We start from the raw sequence: 20,781 nt of genomic DNA, 5'->3' as shown, positions 1-20,781 counted from the left end.
TATATATATATATATATATATATATATATATATATATATATATATATATATATATATATATATATATATATATATATATATATATATATATATATATATACATACATACATACATACATACATACACAGACACACACACACACGCACACATTTATATATATACACACACATACATATTTACACAATTAACATCACCAATATAGCTATATACAATTAATGAATATATATCAATGAATATATAAAGTTAGGGACATTAATCAATAATCAACTAAGGTAATAGACATGCATCACTGAAAAGCGGGCAAACTATTTTTAAAACATGCATTTTAATTACATCCTAACAATTAATAAAGTCCCAATTTTCACAGTGATTATTTATTAACATGTATCTTTTTCGTATTTAAAATATTTCATTACAGCTGATAACAAATATCATACAGAAGATACACCCAAAGACAAATCATGTAACTGTCTCTTAATTTTGCAGTACATGTTTCAGTTTATATCAAATAAAAAATAACAAATAAACAAGCTCAGAAGATTTCATGTAATTATTGTCACTTTACCTGGTAATGCATGGTTTGTCTTTTAAATGTGATTCAGTTCCTTGTGTTTCGATCCAGCAACATGATCTTTGAGTTTCCCATAATTAATTTTTTCTTGCCACAAATCTTACATTTCACAAAGCCAGGTTTATCAATTTTGTCAAACACGAAACTTAGTTGTGTTTTATCAACAGTTTCTCACAGTCAAAACCAATGTTTAACTCCCGCATCAATTTCTGTAACATCACACATCCAGTTAACTTTTGCCACGTTCGTCCTTTAGAAAGAGCTAGCAACCTCGCTTACTAACATAGCTTGTTTAATGATAAGGACGTTTAACGTTACTCAAGTCAGCGCGCCCGTCTGTGACGTCATCGACATCAGCCATCAAAACAAAAATGGCGGATACCTAAAGTGGCAGAGTAAAGGTCACACGAATACAAATGCTACAACACAATAATACAATGTCGCAACACAACTTTAAGCCACAAAGGGCACAATGGTCACAATGGAAGTGACAGCGGAGCAAGTTTCGCCAACGGACCAACTTCCTGAGGCAGAAGGTTGAAAACTGTGTAACAAACATATTATTCAAACCCCAAAACCAGTGAAGGTGGCACGTTGTGTAAATCGTAAATAAAAACAGAATACAATGATTGGCAAATCCTTTCCAACTTATACTCAATTGAATAGACTGAAAAGACAAGATACTTAATCTTCGAACTGGAAAACTTTGGTATTTTTTGGAGCAACATACGTATGTTGCCATCCAAGCAAAGTTATCATGGAAGCCCCTGCTTATTTCAGCAAGACAATGCCAAGCCACGTGTTACAACAGCGTGGCTTCATAGTAAAAGAGTGCGGTTACTAGACTGGCCTGCCTGTAGTCCGGACCTGTCTCCCATTGAAAGTGTGTGGCGCAATATGAAGCCTAAAATACTAAAATACTGTTGAATAACTTAAGCTGTACATCAAGCAAGAATGGGAAAGAATTCCACCTGAAAAGCTTCAAAAATTGGTTTCCTCAGTTCCCAAATGTTTACAGAGTGTTGTTAAAAGGAAAGGCCATGTAACAGTGGTAAAGATGCCCCTGTGCCAACTTTTTTGCAATATGTTGCTGCCATTAAATTCTAAGTTAATGATTATTTGCACAAAAAAAAATTAAGTTTCTCAGTTTGAACATTAAACTTTGCAGAATATTCAATTAAATATAAGTTTAAAACGATTTGCAAATCATTGTGTTCGGTTTTTATTTACGAATTACACAATGTGCCAACATCACTGGTTTCGGGGTTTGTATATGCCAGGGGTCGGCAACCTTTACCACTCAAAGAGCCATTTTGGCAAGTTTCACAAATTAAAGAAAATAATGGGAGCCACAAAAAAAAATTTTTAATTTAAAATGAAAAACACCGCATACAAAGCTTAAATTGCTTTGTGCTATGTTAACCAGGGGTCTCTGACACACGCACCGGCACACACTTTAATATGGAAATGTGATGTTAGTGCGGCCCGCGAGATTTGAATGAAAGGCGCTTGATAGCGTCATACTGGCCAACCCTCTCATTATTTCCGGGAGACTCTCGAAAAATATGGGCGTGATGGCACCGCTTTTAGCGCCCTTTGCAGCCTGCCCAAACAGTGTACCTGCTCGACCACATGTAGAATGCAGCTTCAGCTTGCTCACGTAAGTGACAGCAAGGCGTACTAGCTCAGCAGCCACACAGCTTACACTGACGGTAGCCGTACTGTATAAAACAACTTTAACACTGTTACGTTACAAATATGCGCCACACTTTGAACCCACACCAAAAAAGAATGACAAACACATTTCTGGAGAACATCTGCACTGTAACACAACATAAACACAACACAACAAATACCCAGAATCCCATGCAGCACTAACTCTTCCGCTCAACCGACGCACGGAGGGGGGGTGGGGGTTGATGTGTGGGGGGGTTTGGTGGTAGCGGGGGTGTATAATCTAGACCGGAAGAGTTAGGGCTGCATGGGATTCTGGGTATTGGTTGTGTTGTGTTTATGTTGTGTTACGGTGGGATGTTCTCCAGAAATTTGTTTTTCATTCTTTTTTGGTGTGGGTTCAAAGTGTGGCGCATATTTGTAACGTAACAGTGTTAAAGTTGTTTTATAAGGTACGGCTACCGTCAGTGTAAGCTGTGTGGCTGATGACTAAGTATGCTTTGCTGTCTCCTACGTGTGCAAGTAAAAGCTACATACAACATGTGGCCGGGCTGGCACGCTGTTTGTAAATGCTATAGAGGACAATTACTGCAGTGTAATTAGAGCACGCCCTTAATTTAATAATTAGACTGAAAATAGGATTATATTTGCCCTGGGAGTTATCTAGGAGAGGCACTGAGATCCATAAGTCTCCTGGGAAAATCGGGGGGGTCGGCAAGTATGCAGCTGAGCCGCATCAGAGTGGTCAAAGAGCCGCATGTGGCTCTGGAGCCGCGGGTTGCCGACCCCTGGTATATGCCATGTTCGCCTTATTACGTTCAGCTGGCAACCTCGCCTGCTCATGGCTCATCTCAACTCTAAATACCGACATTTTCTTTACATTTTATTTTTAGTGATACTTCATTAAAAAAGGTGATATTTTACTGTGAAAATTCATGTTTAAAAATGCAGATTTCCACGATGCCGCGTACATTTCACATATTTCACGTAAAAGGTTATGGTGCTTTTTAAGTTAATCCCAAAATTTCAACCAAAAGCCAAATATCCCTGACTTTTTGCAAGTAGTGTATAAAAACTTCTATAGACATTCCACTGTGGCCATACCTTGAGCCAGACGCTCAAATCTTCTCCCATGCTCTGGAGGCACACAGTACCTGCAGATGTTGAAAGTGGTGTTATCCATAGTGAACTGACATAAATGAGCTATTTATGAATGTTGTTTTTTTTTCATTTACCAAGATTTGGGTTCTCCAAAATGTAAGTAATTGATACTGTAGAGGTCCATGTCCTCCGTGTGCCACGCAAAGGTGGTCTTCCACATTCCAAAATACAAGTACGGTGTATTGACGCCCTCAATAGTGATGCCACTTTCAGATTCCACCGTGTCCAAAATGGTGTTAAGACAACAAATATTCCACTCTTTGACCTCCTGCAACAAGAAAGGGAAGCACAGGGAACTTCAAACAGAGTGCATCATGTTAATATCTTGACGTACGCAGGTGATCCAGGCTCAAACTATACACAGACTGTAACAATATGACATCAACTCACCGGATTGTATAAACTCCCACCGACATCGGCCCCATATATAGGAGGATTAAATGTCACATTCTTCCAGTATTTTCTTTCCAGTTCATCAAAATCATCATAGTGAGGGCTACAAAACCTGCAGAAAAGAGTAACACATGGTCATAGACAGGCACATCGGGCATCCTACAAACTGGTTATTGTTTAGGATAATAACGTAAATGCACCAGAAAAGTTGTGCAACAAAACTGATTTATTTTCTTCTTACATATAACCCGGTGCGCCTAATTTACGGAATAACTTTGGTTGTGCTTACCGACCTCGAAGCTATTTTATTTGGTACATTGCGAAATTATAAGTGTGACCAGTAGACGGCAGTAAAACATAAGAGATATGTGTAGACTGCAATATGACTCAAGTAAACGACACCAAAATTGTATATGTTCCATTGAAAATATAGAACATTACACACGGCGCTCAAAAATCTATCAAAATGTTTTAGTATGACTTTGGTAAGCTATGAAGCCGCACCGCCTGATGGATTGTACTGTGCTTCAACATAGGAGTATTATTATGGTGTGTGTATAAGGTAAGGCATATTATCTGGCATTTTGTTTCGCAATATTATGCAAAAGCAACTTTTCTTACTTTCTGGTACCTGCTGATCTGTATTTGGGATCTGCATAAATCCTGAAAAATTGCGCGAGTCCGCCTTTGTAGTCCGTGACGACCCCATAGTCGATAAGCTTCTTCTTTTTCTCTATCTTGTTGTTATGGGACATTCATTCTCCGCTGTTGCCATTTCTAATATAAAGTAGTGTAAAGTTCTTACTTATATCAGTCAGTAAACTCGCCATGAAAGCGATAAAACATTATTCACCCAAGGAACTTTAGTTATTAGAGAGTTCCGGTCGGACGGTTTTTCATGGGACACATTTCCGGCTTTGTTGTCATTTCCGAATGAGGAGATGCTGCTCCGTTATTGATTGAAGTAAAGTGTGAATGTCATTAAAACAGTTAGCTCCATCTTTTGACAGTTCTTCCACTCCTGTCCTTGCACACTACAACAAAGATGACGGGGAGAAGACGGTGTCGAAGGTGAGCCACGTAAATAAGACCGCCCACAAAACGGCGCATCCTGAAGCGACTGTAAAAGCGGCGTGAAGATGATCTGTAAAACAATCTATGCAAAGAACCACCATTACATGTTATGTAGACCACAAGAAAGTGTTTTAAATTTCGAAAAAAAATTATAATAATATGACTCCTTTAATGCGCCTTATATATATATAAAAAAAAATCGAAAATAGACCATTCATCGGCAGTGCACCTTATAATCCGGTGCGCCCTATGGTCCGGAAAATACGGTAAGCCTAAACAAAAACGCTGCCTTTAGAACAACAATTATATTTTTTTTAATTATGTTTACTGTATGTCTGTAAATGTTTACTTAATGAGTAAAAGTACATTTTAAATATATTTAGAGTAGAGTTATAGCGTTTGGAGTAAGGATGTTCCGATCAGGGTTTTATGCTGCCGATTCCAATCATCAATGAGTTAGAGTGGCCGATACCAATACCGATCACATGTATCAACTGTAATCATTTGTATTTATTTAAAGTCAATGGTAACACAATAACTGAACAAAATCAAAAACAATTATCTACCACTTATTTAAATACTTTGGTTATTGCCTTCAAAGACCTCCTATGTCCAGTGAATGATATCCACTTAGTGTGTAAACATAAATAAACAATGATTTTGAGAAATTACAAATCGACCTAATCACTTTAGTAGCGATCATTTCCTAATATTACACCCTGGTATCGACACCACCACTTTATAGATCAATCGCCCTCCTCTTACGTGTCGTGTACTGACTGTGACAATGCGGACACACCAACAGTTGTCATTTTATCCTCTTAGACTCTTATTACTTGTTAATTTCCTGTTAATATCTGCTTACTTTCTGCTTTAACACACTTCCATCCACAATTCCTAAACTTTACTAAGCACTTATTTCTTGGTGATTTTTAAAGCTAGGTTAGCTGTTACCTTAGCTTTTAGCATGCCTGCTCTGTGTGTAAGATGTTTAGCCTTACAAAGAAATGCAGTTTATTTGTAAGAGAGGCTATTATTTTAAGGGAGTGACTCCACTATGGAGACACAATTAGCTGCTTGTCAGCCAGGGGACTAAAATATATATACCGTAAATTCAGTATTATACACAGCTACTTTTTTCTAACGCTTTGAAACCTACGGCTTATCAAACTGTGCGGCTAATTTATTGATTTTTGTTCACTAATGGCTTTAATGTTTTGTATTCAACAAATCGTTTTCATAAAACACAAGCAAAGACAGTGAAAAGGTGTGTACATTTTTTGTGCTATTTCGCTCACTGCAGAAGCTGCTGGGTGAACATCTACAGTATTTCCTTCTGTTTGGTGCTTTGAACCCTAAGTAGAAGTGTTGTTTCGTCTTCTAGTCATCCATAGCCTTTCTACTCGTATGGTTTCTTCATTAATCCCTCCAGGCAGCGTTTAAGTTTTACAATACAACTAAAACTATTCATACTTACTATAGCGTCCCAAGTGTGATGTTTGTAGGAGTATTTTCATGTTTATTTGTACGTGCTATCATAATAAACTCAAGCTAGCGTCGTTAGCATGACCTAATATGTAAACACGTTTACGAGCGTCTGTGTTCATATTATTAACTTACAATGGCATTCTGCTTGTATTTATCCAGTTTCACAAATTCCTCAGGATATTCACCAAAACGTCACCGTGGAGTATTTTGAGTCTGTTTAGCTGATTGGAGAGCTAGCTTCTGCAGCTAGTGGGTCCATAACGATGACTTGTGTTTTGTTTAAACAGCCGTTTTACACGCACCGTTTGTAAACAATTATGGTATGTAAATAAAAATTTACGAAATCTTTCTGTGTAAATAACTCATTTCACAACGTATATATCTGTGGTTTATATATGGAAAATATTTTTTCTTGTAAAATTTTGTGAGTGCGGCTTATATACCGGTGCTAGTCAGGAAAATATGGTCGTGTCAGCCAGAGGAAATCAGCGTTGGATATCGGCTTTAAGAGGCATGAATAATTTGGCGATCACATACTTGTTCAATTAGTGGCCTGAATTGAACAACGTAAACACTTAAACACATTTTTTAAACTTACTTGTCACTGTTTGCAATCTTGCGGAACTCTTTGACAAACATCGACTTCTTCTGAATGTTGTATTGGGTAAAAAGGCCCGACTGGCCTGTCACCACCTGCTGAATGGGTGCAGGAATAATCAGGTTGTCTATATCATCATACGATTGCCTGGGCTTCCATTCCTTTGGCGGGACCACCTTAAAAGGGAGGGAGAATGAGTATTACTAAGCTGATCATGTTATCTCTTTCTGAGCTGGTTATTGTGTTTGCAAAATATGCCAGATATTCAATACACTGTACAATGTATAGAAGCCATGTGCAGGGTTGGAAAATGTGCGTCAAATGCAAGTACATACTTTGGCCAGGCCTGCCTTGTGCGCTCCTTGGGACTCCATGTATGCTACATAGCGGCTGAAGTTTTTGAACTCCTCAACAGTGGGGTAAAATGTCATGATGCCCTTGGAGCCATGGGTTTGGGGAACTGCGTCAGACGCCATCACAATATCTATGGCAGCTCCTACATATTGTGAAGGGGACATTTTTAATGACAAGGGAGGATGTGTCAAAATTCAAACCATATTATACATGTAAACAGACATTAGAGCTGTGGTTCTTAACCTGGGTTCGATCGAACCCTAGGGGTTCGCTGAGTCGGCCTCAGGGGCTCGGCGGAACCTCCGCCGCGGAGGTCAAGACACACCCGACTCATCGTGTGAATAAAAACTTCTCCCTATCAACGTATTATGATAGGGATGATGTTTGATAAGAAATTATCGAGTTTGAGCCTATTATCGAATCCTCTTATCGAACCGAGTCCTTATCGATTCTCTTATCGAGTCCAGATAGGTTGTTGTATATGGAAAAAAACACAATATTTGGTTTAACAAATCACTTCACATTCTCTACTGCTTGCTACCATAGTATTACCATATCTGAGTTATTGTGCAGAAATGTGGGGAAATAACTACAAATGTGCGCTACATTCGTTAACCGTGTTACAAAAAAAATTAATTAGACGGATACATAATGTTGGATATAGAGAACATACAAACACTTTATTTATTGAGTCAAAAATATTAAAGTTTGATGATTTGGTAAAATTGCAAACAGCTAAAATGATGTGGAATTAAATGATGGAATGGATTAAGTAAAGAAGTTAAACATTGTACTGATATGACCCACTTTAAAAGGTTGTTCAAATGAATAGTGCTTACAAAGTAGAAGAATTATGAGAAATACTTTCAACCTTATTGAAAATAAGATATATTCATCTCAGTATATTAATAATGACTGAATTAATTAATTACATATTACAAAACTGTTGTATATACTAATTCACAGATATTTTATTATAAAAAAGTCAGTAAAGGATGTATATATTTGTAAGAAGTGGGAAAGGGGTAGGATTAAATAAGCTTTACTTCTTCCTACTCCTGTAAAGTGAAATGATATGAAACTGTGATGTATTATGATGTGGTCGGATCATATTTTGTTTAGTTATGTTCTGTTAGTTTTGGACTTCCTTAGTTGTTTTGTGCACTTCGGGGGCTTGTTTTAGTCACCATGGTTATTTATGATTTTCACCTGCCTTGTACGCGCACCACAGAAGGAGATAACGTCCGCAGTAACCTACCACGTAGCGAAGGACATACACTATTTGATTTCTTATTATGCAGCTCATTTTTATTTGACAGTTATTGACATATCTTGTGTGACATCATGCACAAAAGTGAACTTTATTTGTTTTAAACTATTGTAGTGGCGTTCTGTACAAAATGTGCACTTTAATTTAGTGTTGTTTTGATATGTCATCTTAGTGACATCATGCACAAAAGTGCACTCATAGCTTTTTATAAAATGTCTCTGACAATCTTGCACTTTCTGTTTTGAAATGACATGAATGTTTGTGCCACTGCTTAATAACTGTTTAATAAATACACTTTTGGTCAATTGACTTAGTTGTGATTTCCCTCTTTGCATGGACGTTTAAAATGAGCATATATTAATGCAGTATGAACAAGAATGCTTTAATGTAGACACATAGAATCATCTTACTGGTGTGATTATATGCATCAAGTGTTCATTCAAGGCTAAAGGGAAGTCTGGGCTTCCCTGCTTAAGCTGCTGACCCCGCGACCCAACCTCGGATAAGCGGATGAAAAAGATGGATGGATATATATACAGTATATATATATATATATATATATATATATATATATATATATATATATATATATATATATATATAAATATATATATACATATATCCATCCATCCATCCATTTTCTACCGCTTATTCCCTTCGGGGTCGCGGGGGGCGCTGGAGCCTATCTCAGCTACAATCGGGCGGAAGGCGGGGTACATCCTGGACAAGTCGCCACCTCATCGCAGGGCCAACACAGATATACAGACAACATTCACACTCACATTCACACACTAAGGCCAATTTAGTGTTGCCAATCAACCTATCCCCAGGTGCATGTCTTTGGAGGTGGGAGGAAGCCGGAGTACCCGGAGGGAACCCACGCAGTCACGGGGAGAACATGCAAACTCCACACAGAAAGATCCCGAGGCCGTATATAATTTTTATTTTTTTGAATGCGCATATGAAACTGGTGGGGTTCGGTACCTCAAACAAGGTTAAGAACCACTGCATTAGAGCAATTCAATAACCAGACATCGTAACACTGGAGGCACACACGTTTTTCCTAAATAAAAAACATGATCTAAAACACATTTTTTATGCTACAATATAGGGCTGGGCGATATATTGAGTTTGTAAGATGTATCGATATATTTTTAAACAAGATATGAATTTTAAAAATATCGTAATATCGATATAATTTATTTCACGTTAAAATGACCAAACGCCGCTTATTTGTTGTGTTCCTTGTTCTCCCCCGCTGCCCCCCCATGGGCTATTAAACCCCCTCCCCTCCCTCCTTGGTTGATTGTTTACTAGGGGTGTGGGAAAAAAATCGATTCGAATTCGAATCGCGATTCTCATGTTGTGCGATTCAGAATCGATTCTCATTTTTTAAAAATCGATTTTTATTTATTTAAAAATATATATATTTTATTTTTTAATTAATCAATCCAACAAAACAATACACAGCAATACCATAACAATGCAATCCAATTCCAAAACCAAACCCGACCCAGCAACACTGAGAACTGCAATAAACAGAGCAATTGAGAGGAGACACAAACACGACACAGAACAAACCAAAAGTAGTGAAACAAAAATGAATATTATCAACAACAGTATCAATATTAGTAACAATTTCAACATAGCAGTGATTAAAAATCCCTCATTGACATTATCATTAGACATTTATAAAAATAAAATAAAATAAAAAAATAAAAATGAACAATAGTGTCACAGTGGCTTACACTTGCATCGCATCTCATAAGCTTGACAACACACACAACTTCACAAAGATAAAATAAGTCATATTTTTGGTTCATTTAATAGTTAAAACAAATTTACTTTATTGCAATCAGTTGATAAAACATTGTCCTTTACAATTATAAAAGCTTTTTACAAAAATCTACTACTCTGCTTGCATGTCAGCAGACTGGGGTAGATCCTGCTGAAATCCTACGTATTGAATGAATAGAAAATCCTTTTGAATCGGGAAAAAATCGTTTTTGAATCGAGAATCGTGTTGAATTGAAAAAAAAAAAGATTTTAAATCGAATCGTGACCCCAAGAATCAATATTGAATAAATTCGTGGGACACCCAAAGATTCACAGCCCTATTGTTTACTATGACGAGTCACGATTGGTTAGGGACAGGCCAATCAGAGACAACATAGGGCGGGTCATCAAACCAGGAAGGGAAATCACAAAGTGCCTGTCTGGAAATGTATTTTTTTCATCTGAGTTTGATAAATTTTTGTATTATTTACACAGCTATGTTATTTATTTTAAGTAAAAATAATATTTTTCCATTTTATTCATGTTATGTAATTCTGTGCTACTTAAACAGTTTATTTTCTGTGTTGTTAATACCCATCTTGACTAACTGGGTTAATGGTGAAGTGAATTGAAGTGAATTATATTTATATTGCGTTTTTCTCAAAGCGCTTTACATAGTGAAACCCAATATCTAAGGTACATTTTTAAACCAGAGTGGGTTGCACTGGGAGCAGGTGGGTAAAGTGTCTTGCCCAAGGACACAACGGCAGTGACTAGGTTGGCAGAAGCGGGGATGGAACCTGGAATCCTCAAGTTGCTGGCACAACCACTCTACCAACCGAACTATACCGCCCCGATATAAAATAATAAAAGTTCCACTGACTGTTTACAGAACAGTTGTCATTCACTGAGGGCTGGGCGATATATCGAATATACTCGATATATCGCGGGTTTGTCTCTGTGCGATATAGAAAATGACTATATCGTGATATTCGAGTATACGTTCTCACGCAGTTGCTTTTAGCTGTGGGCATTACACTACAGGCGTTTCCCACACTTTCTTGTCTCTCCTTCTCACAGAGACTTAAAACAAGCGCACCTTCTTACATACGTCACATACTGTCGCGCGTGCAACGTCACACGCTCCCGCGGAGCAGAAAGGTAGCGACATTGTAACGTAAGCTGTGATGCTAACGGGGCGGTGCGGGTGGTAATACGAGAGAGAGAAGGTGCGAATCTGTTAACAAATGAAGGAAGAATTAATTCCCAAGAAAAACAACACGGGGTCCATCGTCTGGCGGTGGTTTGGCTTCAAGCGGGAAGATGTTGAACAGACAACAGTAATACGTCAAGTATGCGGCAAAAGCATTGCTACAAAAAGTAGCACCACTGCTAATGTGTAGCATCATTTGAAAAGTCACCCGATAGAGAATGAAGAGTGCTTGAAACTCTGCATGTCAACATCTCCGTTCGGTGCCACACCCACAAAATGGCGAAGCAACTATTTCCAGATCAACACCGTATGAAAAAAATAGTCAACAACAGAAGGAGATAATGTCCGCAGGAACCTACCACATATCTAAAGACATATACTATTTGATTTACTATTATGCAGCTCATTTATATTTGACAGTTATTTAAATATCTTGTGTGACATCATGCACAAAAGTGCACTTTATTTGTTTTAAACTATTGTAGTGGCGTTCTGTACAAAAAGTGCACTTTAATTTAGTGGTTTTGATATGTCATCTTAGTGACATCATGCACAAAAGTGCACTCATAGCTTGTTTTAAAATGTCTCTGACAATCTTGCACTTTCTGTTTTGAAATGACATGAATGTTTGTGCCACTGCTTAATAACTGTTTAATAAATACACTTTTGGTAAATTGACTTAGTTGTGATTTCCCTCTCTGCATGAAAGTTTAAAATGAGCATATATTAATGCAGTATGAACAAGATTGTTTTAATGTAGACACATAGAATCATCTTACTGGTGTGATTATATGCATCAAGTGTTCATTTAAGGCTAAGGCAAAATATTGAGATATACAGGACTGTCTCAGAAAATTAGAAAATTGTGATAAAGTTCTTTATTTTCTGTAATGCAATTAAAAAAACAAAAATGTCATACATTCTGGATTCATTACGCATCAACTGAAATATTGCAAGCCTTTTATTATTTTAATATTGCTGATTATGGCATACAGCTTAAGAAAACTAAAAAATCGTATCTCAAAAAATTAGAATATTTCCTCAGACCAAGTAAAAAAAAAAAGATTTATAACAGCAAAACAAAATCAAACATTTGAAAATGTCAATTAATGCACTCAGTACTTGTTTGGGAATCCTTTTGCACGGACTACTGCCATCAATGCGGCGTGGCATGGAGGCAATTAGCCTGTGGCATTGCTGAAGTGTTATGGATGCCCAGGATGCTTCAATAGCGGCCTTTAGCTCATTTGCATTATTGGGTTTGGTGTCTTTCAGCTTCTTCTTCACAATACCCCACAAATTCTCTAAGGTGTTCAGGTCAGGGGAGTTGGCAGGCCAATCGAGGACAGTAATGCCATGGTCAATACACCAGTTACTGGTGGTTTTGGCACTGTGGGCAGGTGCCAGATCATGCTGGAAAATGAAATCATCATCTCCATAGAGCTTTTCAACAGATGGAAGCATGTAGAATGTATGACTTTTAATTGCATTACAGAAAATAAAGAACTTTATCACAATATTCTAATTTTCTGAGACAGTCCTGTATATCGTGTATCGTAACATGGCCATATCGCCCAGCCCTACATTCACTTCAATTTTACTGAATATCGCTCAAAAATGAATATCTTATTATGTATACTTTCACCGAAAATTATATCGAGATATATATCGAATATCGAGTTTAAGTAAAAATATATCGAGATATACTTTTTGGTCCATATCGCCCAGCACTAATTGCTACTATGGTAAATTTTTTGTCTATTTCATATCTTTGGTTTTCGCCCTCTTTTTGTGCCCTTGTGTGCATTATCCTTTCCATCTTGATCCTTTCCATCCTTTGTAACTGAGTGACTGTGTGGAACAATTTCCCTTGCGGATCAATAAAGTTTGTCTAAATCCAAACAGATTAATGGTTATGGTTTAAGTTTATCCTAAACTTGTATGCAGTCACAATATGATACGTCATACAATTTACATATTAAAGTTAAAGTACCAATGATTGTCACACACACACAAAGTGTTGTAGTACAACACTTTGGTCGTTTCTGATTGGTCAGAACGGCGTCTCTTTAATTCGGCCCGACTGAGGAAGCCCAGACGGCTAACGTTAGCTCGTCTTCCTACTTGTCAAACATCGACACCAATGCTGTTTTTAAATTGACAACATTGGATCTGCTTGTTATTTACTTACGTCTGCACGGCGTGCACATGCGCAGACGTCATTCTCGAATGAACGCATCCAAAAATGCTATCACTGTTTCCGTAATGGGATGCGACTATTTCCCGGCGTCAATGGAAGCACTTCCAGTTACATTGCAACGCATATTTGATATTTAATAAATCACATTACAACCACCACACTACCAAATTAGCATTCAACTCTTCACTGGGGAATATTTCCAACAAGTTCGCGACAGTAATAACTAACGAGTCGACGAGTTCTGCCCCAGGAAATAGACGACGCCACAACGTTACCACGGTCGTTGGCCGTAGTGTTTCCGGGCTAACGGGATTAGCATGTCGACTTTACTGCTCAAATGAAGAGAAGACCCGACATGCTGTTACTCACCGCTCACTCTTCACTCGTCTTCGGCGGGGTGGGTCATCAATAGGACGTAAATATATGTATGGTGGACACAGGGTGGAAGCCTCAGGAGTGGGACAGCAGCCTTCATTACCTTCCTTACGCACGCACGCAAATCCGATTTTGTTTACCACACACGCATGGGGCACGCTCAGCCAATCAGAGGACGAGTCTACTTCCGGGTCTGACGATGGCGCTGTTGAGCTTGAAGTGCGCTTATATATATATATATATATATATATATATATATATATATATATATATATATATATATATATATATATATATATATATATATATATATATATATATATATATATATACGTATATATATATATATATATACGTATATATATATATATATACATATATATATATATATATATATATATATATATATATATATATATATATATATATATATATATATATATATATATATATATATATATATATATATATATATATCCATCCATCCATCCATCCATTTTCTACCGCTTGTCCCGTTAATAATTATATATATATATATATATATATATATATATATATATATATATATATATATATATATATATATATATATATATATATATATATATCCATCAATCCATCCATTTTCTACCGCTTGTCCCGTTAATAATAATATATATATATATATATATATATATATATATATATATATATATATATATATATATATATACATATATATATACATATATATATACATATATATATATATATATATATATATATATATATATATATATATATATATATATATATATATATATATATATATATATATATATATATATATATATATATATATATATATATATATGGGATTTTTCTGTGTGGAGTTTGCATGTTCTCCCCGTGACTGCGTGGGTTCCCTCCGGGTACTCCGGCTTCCTCCCACCTCCAAAGACATACACCTGGGGAAAGGTTGATTAGCAACACTAAATTGGCCCTAGTGTGGGAATGTGAGTGTGAATGTTGTCTGTCCATCTGTGTTGGCCCTGCGATGAGGTGGCGACTTGTCCAGGGTGTACCCCGCCTTCCGCCCGATTGTCGCTGAGATAGGCTCCAGCGAAGCGGTAGAAAATGGATGGATATATATATATATATATATATATTTAATTTTTATTTTTATATATTTTTTTTAAATTTTATTTTATTTTAAAAACCTTTATTTATCAATTTCAACATTTACAAACAGTTGAGAAATAATAATCAAAGTAAGCAAAACAGCGCCAGGCGGTTGTAAATTCAAAGTAACTAAAATAGAATGCAAAATATATATATACCTGTATATATATATGTATATATATATATATATATATATATATATATATATATATATATATATATATATATATATATATATATATATATATATATATATATATATTATTATATTATTATATATATATATATTTGTTTTAATTGTATTTTTACTTTTTTAGTAATTTTTATTTTTATTTTTGTATTTTTTTAATTATTTTATTTTATAAACCTTTATTTATACATTTCCACATTTATAAACAGTTGAGAAATAATAATCAAAGTAAGTACAAAAATAGTACAAAACAGCGCCAGGGGGTTGTAAATTCAAAGTAACTAAAATAGAATGCAATATATATATATATATATATATATATATATATATATATATATATATATATATATATATATATATATATATATATATATATATATATATATATGTATATATATATATATATATATATATATATATATATATTTCATTTATTTATTTTTTATTTTTTTTGGGGGGGGGGGGTGCTGGAGCATGTTACTTTTATATTATTATTGTTTGACTTTGATGCATCACAATTTCCAGTTTCCCTATTCAACATGTTCAAAAAGGAGTAGGAAGAAGCAGAACTTATTTAATCCTGCCCCTTTTCCTTTACATAGCAGTTGTTAACACTTTTGTTCACTTCTTGTTCTCAATTTATATACTCCATAAGTAATAACAATACAAATAAAAATAAATAACAATTGGTGAAGTAAGTTATATTTCATATGGTGAGATAAACAGGATTATCTAGAAAATGAATGGATGGATGGAATAAATTCAGAATGTTTATCATGGTTCTTCTTCTTTGTACTTTGTAAACACTTTAAAGGCCTACTGAAATGAATTTTTTTTTATTTAAACGGGGATAGCAGATCCATTCAATGTGTCATACTTGATCATTTCGCGATATTGCCATATTTTTGCTGAAAGGATTTAGTAGAGAACAACGACGATAAAGTTCGCAACTTTTGGTCTCTGATAAAAAAAAGCCTTGCCTGTACCGGAAGTAGCGTGACGTAGTCAGTTGATCGCCTCCTCATATTTTCCTATTGTTTTCAATGCAGCTAGCGCGATTCGGACCGAGAAAGCGACGATTACCCCATTAATTTGAGCGAGGATGAAAGATTTGTGGATGAGGAACGTTAGAGTGACGGACTAGAATGCAGTGCAAGACATATCTTTTTTCGCTCTGACCGTAACTTAGGTACTGGCTCATTGGATTCCACACTCTCTCCTTTTTCTATTGTGAATCACGGATTTGTATTTTTAACCACCTCGGATACTATATCCTCTTGAAAATGAGAGTCGAGAACACGAAATGGACATTCACAGTGACTTTTATCTCCACGACAATACATCGACGAAGCTCTTTAACTACGGAGCTAACGTGATAGCATCGTGCTTAACTGCATATAGAAACAAAATAAATAAATCCCTGACTGGAAGGATAGACAGAAGATCAACAATACTATTAAACCAGGGACATGTAAATACACGGTTAATGCTTTCCAGCCTGGCGAAGGTTAACAATGCTGTTGCTAATGACGCCATTGAAGCTAACTTAGCAACCGGACCTCACAGAGCTATGCTAAAAACATTAGCTATCCACCTATGCCAGCCAGCCCTCATCTGCTCATCAACACCCGTGCTCACCTGCGTTCCAGCGATCAACGGTGCGACGAAGGACTTCACCCGATCATAGATGCGGTCCGCGAGACGGAGGAAGTTAAGGTGATTTCCACTGCTAACGCGTCTGCTATCCATCTCTGTCTTCCTGGTTGTGTTGCTGTAGTCCGCCACTAATACACCGATCCCACCTACAGCTTTCTTCTTTGCAGTCTTCATTGTTCATTAAACAAATTGCAAAAGCTTCACCAACACAGATGTCCAGAATACTGTGGAATTTTGAGATGAAAACAGAGCTTTTTTGTTTTGGATTCAATGGGGTACCGATACTTCTGTTTCAAAGGCTACGTCACACGCATACGTCATCATCCAAAGGCGTTTTCAACCGGAAGTTTAGCGGGAAATTTTAAATTACACTTTATAAGTTAACCCGGACGTATTGGCATGTGTTGCAATGTTAAGATTTCATCATTGATATATAAACTATCAGACTGCGTGGTCGGTAGTAGTGGCTTTCAGTAGGCCTTTAAGTTTGAAGAGTTTCTTGAAGTGGATCATATTAGTACATTGTTTGATTGCTTTGCTTAATCCATTCCATCATTTAATTCCACATACTGATATACAGAAGGTCTTAAGTGTTGTACGTGCGTACAAATGTTTTAAATTACATTTTTCTCTAAGATTATATTTCTCTGCTTTTGTTGAGAGGAATTGTTGTATATTCTTGGGTAGCAGGTTATAGTTTGCTTTTTGCATAATTTTAGCTGTTTGCAAATTCACTATGCCGTGGAATTTCAGTATTTTTGATTCAATAAATAAAGGGTTTGTATGTTCTCTATATCCAACATTATGTATTCTTCTAACTGATCTTTTTTGTAACACTGTTAATGAACGAAGTGTACTTTTGTAATTGTTTCCCCATATTTCTACACAGTAGCTCAGATATGGTAACACTAGTGAGCAGTAGAGAATAGGAAGTGATTTTTGGTCTAGAACATATTTTGCTTTATTCATTATTGACGTGTTTCTTGCTACTTTATGTTGTATATTTGTTACATGTGATTTCTAGTTCAATTTATCATCAATCATTATATCTAGAAATTTGGTTTAATTTACTCTTTCAATTTCTACTCCGTCTATTTGTATTTGTGTTTGACTTTCTCTTCTACTGTTACCAAATAGCTTTATTTTAGTTTTACTGAAATTCAAAGATAGTCTGTTTTTGTCAAACCGTCTTTTTAATTTGTTCATTTCTTCTGTTATTATTTGTATTATCTTCTGTGTGTTCTCTCCTGAACAAAACGCGGTTGTATCATCCGCAAATAATACTAATTTTAAATCTTTGGAACTTTACAAATGCCATTTATATAGAGATTGAACACTTTTGGTCCTAGTATTGATCCCCGAGGTACACCATAGGAATAGGGTAGTTGTTAGAATAGGGTGGACTTTATTCATTCCACAATGGAAAATGTTGTGGTTGCAGCGCAGATATAAAAAGTCCACAAAAACTGAGGTAAAAAGACATGAAAACAAGAGGGAAACAGCAAATAACAGGAAGGGCCTGAACCAGGGGTGTCAAACACGTTTTCATTGGGGGTCACATCGCAGTTGTGGCTGCCCTCAGAGGGCCACTATAATATATACATTTTAAATTGATGATTTATTGTTATATAGTTTCACGTACACTGTAAGAAAAACATGTCGATTTTAGAGCAGGGGTGTCAAACTCATTTTAGATCGGGGGCCACATGGAGAAAAATCTACTCCTAAGTGGGCCGGACTGGTCAAATCCCGGCACGATAACTTAAAAATAGAGACGACTTCAGATTGTTTTCTTTGTTTAAAAATAGAACAAGCACATTTGAAATTGTACAAATTATAATGTTGTTTTTTTACACTTACATGTTGTGGTTAATAGTATTCTGTCTTTATTTGTTGTTATTTATACTTTCTGAATAAATGATGTGATAATGTTCATCAGTCAACTCATTGGTGTTAATTTTTAATCTATCAAGATAAAAAAAAATAATATCAAAATCAAATTACAGGATGTTATTTATGTAGTTTGATCATTTTCCTCGACTGGTGCACTGGTTTATTTTTATTTTTTTACATATGTAGCATCATCTACATCCACTGTAATGATACCAAGTACAGGAGCGTATCTAGACGATACTACTATGATTATGTTTATAAACTCAGGAAATATGTCCCTGGACACATGAGGACTTTGAATACGACCAATGTAAGATCCTGTAACTACTTGGTATCTGATTGATACCTAAATGTGTGGTATCATCCAAAACTAATGTAAAGTATCAAAGAACAGAAGAATAAGTGATTATTACATTTTAACAGAAGTGTAGATAGAACATGTTAAAATAGAAAATAAGCAGATATTAACAGTAAATGAACAAGTAGATTAATAATGAATTTTCTACCGCTTGTCCTTAATAATGTTGACAAAATAATAGGTAGATAAATGACACAAGATGTTACTGCATATGTCAGCAGACTAATTAGGAGCCTTTGTTTGTTTACTTACTACTAAAAACAAGTTGTCTAGTATGTTCACTATTTTATTTAAGGACAAACTTGCAATAATAAACATATGTTTAATGTAATATAAGATTTTTTGTTAAAATAAAGCCAATAGTCCAATTTTTTGTGGTCCCCTTTATTTAGAAAAGTATCGAAAAGTACCGAAAAGTATCGAAATATATCTTGGTACCAGTATCCAGGTAAAAAAATAATATCAAAATCAAATTACAGGATGTTATTTATGTAGTTTGCTCATTTTCCTCGACTGGTGCACTGGTTTATTTTTATTTTTTTACATATGTAGCATCATCTACAGCCACTGTAATGATACCAAGTACAGGAGCGTATCTAGACGATACTACTATGATTATGTTTATAAACTCAGGAAATATTTTCCTGGACACATGAGGACTTTGAATATGACCAATGTATGATCCTGTAATTACTTGGTATCGGATTGATACCTAAATGTGTGGTATCATCCAAAACTAATGTAAAGTGTCAAACAACAGAATGATAAATGATCATTGCCACCAGTCAATCCACCAGAGCACGATCTAGACATCAGCCTACCCAGATGGAGTGAAGTAGATAAAACCGTGCGTAAAGCAAGGGCCGCATCAGCTCCAGGTCCCAACGGAGTTCCATACAGGCTCTACAAAAACGCACCAGATGTCCTGCGCTTCCTCTGGAAGCTGATGAGAGTCGTGTGGCAAAAGAAGGAGATACCAACTTCCTGGCGAAGAGCCGGTGGAATCCTTATCCCCAAGGAAAAGGACTCATCAGAAATCGGCCAATTCCGCCAGATCAGCCTTCTAAATGTCGAGGGAAAAATATTCTTCAGCGTGGTTGCTCATAGGCTGGCAGGATACCTGCAAAGAAACAACCTGATTGACACATCAATCCAGAAAGCAGGCATCTCAGACTTCCCCGGTTGCATGGAACATACTAGTGTCATCTGGCATCAGATCCATGTTGCCAAGAAGGAGAGAACAGACCTTTATGTGGTTTTCCTGGATCTCGCCAATGCCTTTGGCTCAGTCCCTCACAACCTCCTGTGGACAGCTTTCGACTACTTCAGGGTCCCAGCAGCTCTCACAACCCTTGTCAAGGCCTACTTCGGCAGT

The 20,781-nt window shown here is 36.1% G+C and overlaps 1 protein-coding gene across 1 annotated transcript in view; it reads right to left on the bottom strand.

Moving 5' to 3' along the window:
- Positions 1-14,340, bottom strand: part of kdm4ab (lysine (K)-specific demethylase 4A, genome duplicate b) — a 50,542-nt gene extending 36,202 nt beyond the window's left edge. The window contains exons 1-6 of the mRNA XM_062022254.1: positions 14,143-14,340; positions 7,296-7,456; positions 6,961-7,136; positions 3,798-3,912; positions 3,482-3,675; positions 3,351-3,400 (exon numbers count right to left, since the gene is read on the bottom strand). Coding sequence (XP_061878238.1) covers positions 3,351-3,400; positions 3,482-3,675; positions 3,798-3,912; positions 6,961-7,136; positions 7,296-7,436 — 676 coding nt within the window. The 5' untranslated portion in view covers positions 7,437-7,456; positions 14,143-14,340. The remainder of the gene's footprint in view (positions 1-3,350; positions 3,401-3,481; positions 3,676-3,797; positions 3,913-6,960; positions 7,137-7,295; positions 7,457-14,142) is intronic.
- Positions 14,341-20,781: the final 6,441 nt, after the last annotated feature.

This window comes from Entelurus aequoreus, linkage group LG16 (assembly GCF_033978785.1).
Source record: "Entelurus aequoreus isolate RoL-2023_Sb linkage group LG16, RoL_Eaeq_v1.1, whole genome shotgun sequence".
Lineage (NCBI taxonomy): Eukaryota > Metazoa > Chordata > Actinopteri > Syngnathiformes > Syngnathidae > Entelurus > Entelurus aequoreus.
Note: the sequence above shows the minus strand (reverse complement) of the source record. Positions and strands in the feature narration are given on the sequence as shown.